This window comes from Conger conger, chromosome 8 (genome assembly GCF_963514075.1).
Source record: "Conger conger chromosome 8, fConCon1.1, whole genome shotgun sequence".
NCBI lineage: Eukaryota > Metazoa > Chordata > Actinopteri > Anguilliformes > Congridae > Conger > Conger conger.
In genome coordinates, this window is record NC_083767.1 from 47,521,924 (window position 1) to 47,527,923 (window position 6,000).

The window sequence follows — 6,000 nt, forward strand, 5'->3', positions numbered from 1 at the left end:
ACAAGAAGGTCCTGGCCTTCCAATCCAGACTGCAGCCTTTCTGTGTGGAGCTAGTATGTTCTCCCCGTGCCTGTGTGCGTTTCCTCCGGGTACTCTGGTTTTCTCCCACAATCCACAAACAGACATGCGGGTTAGGCTATAATGGGGGGTGGGGGGGGCGGTGGTCTGTAAAGGAGCTGTGCTCAGTCAACCTACCCGATAAAAATAAAGGTTAAATGAAATTTTAAAAATCCAGTCACACCTTGAGCTGACCCTGAGCTCTGTCACTAGCCCCGGGTCTGGCCTGAAGGCACGTGAGAAGACAGCTGCGCTCTAAACCGAGAATGCATACACGACTGCCGACCGACCATCAGCCCGAGTGCCTCACCTGTTCAATGAGCGCGCAGGTGTTTCTCATCCAGTAACAAAACAGGGGGTAAGAAAAACACCTCCTTGTAACAAGTACCATCTGTAATTACTCACACTAGTTAAGCACCTGGCTGGCATAAGGCAAGCAAACCTACCTCACCAAGTCAGGCCTAACATACAGCTTTTAATATACGTACGTACGTACAGTGTTTATCTGACAGCTGTGAGTAGAGAATATAGGGAGATTCTGTGGAAATACAGGTTCCTGCAACTTGCTGGTTTATAAGCCAGCCACGGCAATTTCCTTGACCTTTTTAGTTGCTTTATCTTCTAATAATTGTGTAGTGCTCAAAGATCAGAAAACATCCAGGCTTATTGAGTGGCGAAGATGTTTGTACAGTGCATAAACCGCACCAGATCAAATGAGATGTAAATGCAGTTTCAATCAGATTGGTCGTAATGTTCCCGCGGTGCAATTGGACTTCGGTGGGAGCGGTTACCTCCCCGCCGTTGTCATTCTCGTAACTCATTGGAAGAGGGCAATAAAAAACAAAGGTATGAGCCGCATTGATCGATTGATCGGGCCTATTAAAAGTCTGTGTTTACAGGCGGATTGATTGGCCTTCTCCCTGGCCGCTGCACCGGGATCAGCAGCATTCTTCAGATCCTTTCTCACGCAACAGTAAAAGCTTCCATCCAGTGTGAAAAGCGCAGGGAATACGGGTCACCAGGGAGACGCTTGATTGATGAGCGTGGCCTCACCATGGCCGGGTGAAGCACGCAAATGCAAACACACACAAACACATACACATACACATAGTACTTATAGTTATATTCTGTTTACTTTTTTTCTGGCCAGCTGCTTTCGGTTGCCAAGTAAACAGCTACTGGACTACAATACACCTGTCCCAGGTGTCAAGCAGTGCCTGTTGAGTTCTCCATTTTTAAATAAATTGCATTATATTATGCACAAATAACACATAACACATAATTTGCATGCTACCATCTACATAGCTGGACCTTCGCTGATGTCATTCAGGTTAAATGGGATCTTCCTCGTGGGTTCAAGAGCAGTGCTCTACATGGGAATCCAATTGATTGGAAGATCCCCAGTGAGCCAACCGAAAAACAAATAGGACACGCTACACCAACATTATTTTCAACAAAAGACACTTTCTAAAGGAGACCTAGACCGAATTGGGGCAATTGACAGGGAAAAAATCCTGAGAACTAGGGCAATTTCTTTAATTGTATTTATTTTGCAGCATACGAACTGAAGCTCTGGCAATGATTTAACCAAGGACTGAGCTCTGATTTCAAACACCAGGCAGGTAAACTTGGTGCACCACCATCAAAAAAAAAAATCACAGCAAACGTGCATTTTGTTTTGATTCCCGTGGTAATTCTCAGCCTGCCACGGTTAAATAAGACGAAATACTGCAGGGATTCAGTTTGTCCTCCTTATTTGTCCCTGGAGTTGTTGTGCTACAGATGCCACCCCCAGACAGGGCTCAGCGTCCCGTGATCAAATCGAACAGATTACACGAGGCTAAAAAAGACGACAGGAACAGCGAGTGCCTGCGGGCAGAAGCACTCGCGCGGCGGTGCGCAGTCACACTGACATCGCAATTGCTAACAGAGTGGCGCTTTACGCCTATTTCCTCTTCTTGCATGAGTAAATTCCTGTTTTTTCTTGAGAGAGCAAGAGAGTGAGAGAGCGCGAGAGAGCGACCTTGCTTATCGAACTGTTTCAAATCGCATTTGTTTGTATGGTATGCTTTCCTATTGGAAACGATTATGGCCTATATGTATGAGGCCTTGTGTCAGCCGTTTCAGCACGACGTGCCCTTTCTGCTACAACCCAAGGTCAGTTATGGTGTAAAGGTTTAAAAAACACAACAGCCATTAAAATTCAAGTCAGAAACACACATCCATAAAGAGCATACTACTATGTTCGTTTTTGATTAGCAAAAGTACCCAACAATTTCCAGCCTGATTAGGCCATTCTGGCCATGCGTGGCAGGCACACACTGAAGAACACACGGCTGGTTAATATTCTAGTGCCTTCTTAAGTCCTTATACCCTCAAAGCACCCCAGAAAAAGTCAATTAACTGTTGTAATTATGCTGCCTTCATAAGGCTAATTATGTCTCTAGATTGGGCCCAGAGTACATACAGTAGTAGGAATTCAGGTGCGGCTGTGACTTTGCAAGCCCTTTCTGTATAGCTCTACATAATCCACTTTTAACAGGCCGACATATCTTCAACAAGAGGATTTCTAAAACATTACATTGCGAAGACATGTTCCATACTGATAGGGTATGAAGAGGCCAGGTATTACAATGGCAAGTCAAAACAGAGAACAAGGCCTTTATGACTAGCATAACATTATTATTATTTGCAGTCATTGTGTATTTTTTATATTATGTATTTATTTTTTCCCATTCATTTTTGCAGTGAGTCCCATTCAGTAAACACAGCTTGTTCAGTTTTGTTCCATTTCTCACATTATTTTAATTTGATTGCTTGGCAAAACCCAAGATAAAGCTTACAAACATTCTGCGAAGTGCAAAGCTTTAAAGTTGGATATTTTACAACTTATTTGGCATGGATGCTTTTAGCCAAACTGACTTGTGTGAAACAAAAGTAGAGCAACTGTAGAGATAGGCAAAACCATGATAAGTGGCACAATGACGGCTTCAATAATTCTTACAAATTAAATTATTTAAGTACCTTAGTTGGCTTGGGTATAACAGCAGAGGCTAACCTGGGATTTGACCTTGCAACTTCCTTCCTGTCCAAACCACTATGCCACACTGCAGTCATAATTCATTTTTAATAATATTTTTTTTGGTGGGGGGGGGGGGGGGGTATTACAGTGTTATGGGCTTGGGCAGCAAAGGAGCACAATTAAGTGTCTGTGTGTGTGTGCGTGTGTTTGGGGGGGGGGGGGTCCTTCACTCCTGGAAGCAGCTGCAGACACAGCTGTGTGCACTTAAGCTATGCCCTAACTCTGATAGCAGTCTTTATTAAATGAGCTGGATGAAAGTGCAGGGACCAGTGTGAGAGGTCTGACCCATGCACTGAGGAAAGTGTTTTATCCTCCAAAGAAAGTCTTCAAAACTTGTGTGCAGCAGAACTGTGACAGAACTGTGAACCAGCATGTAGTCATCCTCCCAGATTAGGTGAAAGAAAGGACATGACTAGTCACACAGAAATGGCTGATAACAAAAATCGCAGTTTATATGGCTCATTTTCAGTCTAGTCTCCTCCAGTTAAGTGAAACAGGATCATAACCCGGCAATTTTATGCAAATTCGACAACCAATGCGTCATCAGGAATTCATGTCCAATTAGAGTGGTCTCATGCGGATAGTCAGAACAATTATGGATTCCAATGAAACAATCTGATAGCCCCACACTTAATATTACAGTACGAGTTAATTGTGTCATTTTAATTCTTCAGGTCAAAGTGCATCGTTCAGTTTCTCCAATGTCCCTTAATTTGATTTGACACACACACCTGATCTGAATTTAAATAAAATGTGTATTTTTAAAATGCACATCAAATATCGCAAAATTGCTACCACTGTATTCAGAAAAAGCTCTCCCGAACTGTCCATAAATCTGTAAGGCTAATATTTACAGATCTAATGCGCATGATCAATATAGCCTACGTTAAGCACACATGACAAGTTCATAAGGTATCTGGAAACGACTGAGTGAAATGTGGAGATTATAAAATTGTGTCAATCTCAGAATCTCAGAAACTCTCAAACTGGAATGCACAAGTCATGGCATGTTTCAAAGCTGAGCGCACGAAAACACAGTCAGAAACAATCATCAAATTATCAGAATTTTCTCCAAAGTCCGTCATTCCGAGGAGGGAATGCACATTGAATTACAACACAGGTATGATCCGCGACAGTGCGTTTCATCAGCCGGACAGGCTAAACAAGCTAATTGCATCAGTACTGTTATTGTACGTAAGTTACCCGTGCTATGGCGGAAAACAAAAGGGGGTTGCTAGCACTGTTACAGTTCAAGTACATGGCCCAACCAACAAACGTTAAGTAACTTGGGCTAAATAGAACGAAGGTTAAACACTGCAACGTACGACTCCATACTGGGGCATATTCTCGTACTAACTCTAGTCTAGTTAGTTAGTTAGTTAGTCCTTAGCTCTAGCTAGCTAGCTAAAGCAGATAACTTGGTTGGATTCAACAGGCAATCGAAAGATTGTTATCGGTAGCAATAGCTTTATACCTAGCATATGAACGTTAAATGCGTGTCTTTCGGCGTTTTAACAAGTTCATTGTTTGCGATCTAACCAGTTACCTCAACTTGAAAAACTCACCTGTGGTTCCCTCGCTGCTTTTGAACTACAGGTTAAAGGTTATTATCGTATCGCGCATGCGCACCACACAAGTTGACGTTGACTGCTGAGTCTTATGTTCGTTACGTATCTCGATGGTTATGTTCGATAGTAGCTCAAATTAAACCACAAAACACATGGAAGTAATAAAATACACAATGGAAATAAGACAATATGTGTATTCTATCAATATAATTGACTTTTGCACCTTTTATAGAACATGCATGTATGAAATAATGGTAAGTAAGCACACCTTAAATTCCATAATATATGCTCAATTAGTAGTTCATCATGTTACCTTAAATGGCATAGTGACAAGATGAGAATGCAAAGTCTTTTACACAATATAGCTTTTCTTTCATTTGAATGGACAGAGATTCTGGCTGAAAGCAAAGATCCTGGTTCATTATCCACAGGAGGTTGAAGGACACTGACTACCAGAGTGAATGCCTTTTTATACTGTACTTTTCAGCATTCATTCAGCATGTACATGCCATCACACCCCTCACTGCCTGTCTGTCAGTTGACAGAGGATTTGCCCAGTGCTTTGCAATCTGCCTGAAGAGATATAACATCCCAAGTGTCACAGAATTGGAATTGTAAAACCAAGCTTGACACAGCCCTCTTCCCTCCCCATCCCTGTCAGTAATAATCTGTCCTTTGTGTTGCTCCATACTGTTAAGGAATCACATCCCCTGAGGACATTTGACATATGTATGTATTCTGTGGTGAGAGGGTTTGTGATTAAGGACTGGGACCCATAACATGAAGGTTCTGTGTGTGAAAACTAAAAAGGGGCACAGCCATTGTGTACCCAAGGATTTTACTGAGCAAATTACATTTTCAGACCTATCACTGGGTAATACAAACTGTCCTGGATAGGGTGTTTTGCTTAGCAAGACAAATACTCGGAGTGAAAAACACTGGAGAATTATTTTACTGGCTGCTTTGCGAGGACTGTTGCCAAAGTGCAAGTTTGACCTTTGCAAAATCAGTGACATATGCAGGGGGAATAATTTTGCGGATATTGCCTACATATAGCTGTAGAGTTGACTAAGAATCTGTGTTATGATATTAATGCATGATATGCATTACTGTATGGACCGTGTGCATTCTGCATTCATTTATTGCCGTTCTAAATGCTCAGTGGTGCAGATTTAATCTCTTTAGCGTTGATGATGAATGTGAAGTATCCTGGCTATGTGCATATTAAGTGATGTCTATTATTAATGTGACGGAAAGATTAGGAAGTCATGAATCGAGCATGTCGGAGGCAGA

At 42.1% G+C, this 6,000-nt stretch overlaps 1 protein-coding gene across 4 annotated transcripts in view; it reads right to left on the reverse strand.

The window, feature by feature from the left end:
* Nucleotides 1-4,782, reverse strand: part of pot1 (protection of telomeres 1 homolog) — a 65,899-nt gene extending 61,117 nt beyond the window's left edge. For 3 of the 4 annotated variants that reach the window (XM_061251965.1, XM_061251964.1, XM_061251962.1), the window contains exon 1: nt 4,614-4,701. In XM_061251965.1, coding sequence (XP_061107949.1) covers nt 4,614-4,620 — 7 coding nt within the window. In that variant the 5' untranslated portion in view covers nt 4,621-4,701. The other variant, XM_061251963.1, reaches the window with a different exon arrangement.
* Between the last annotated feature and the right edge of the window lie 1,218 nt (nt 4,783-6,000).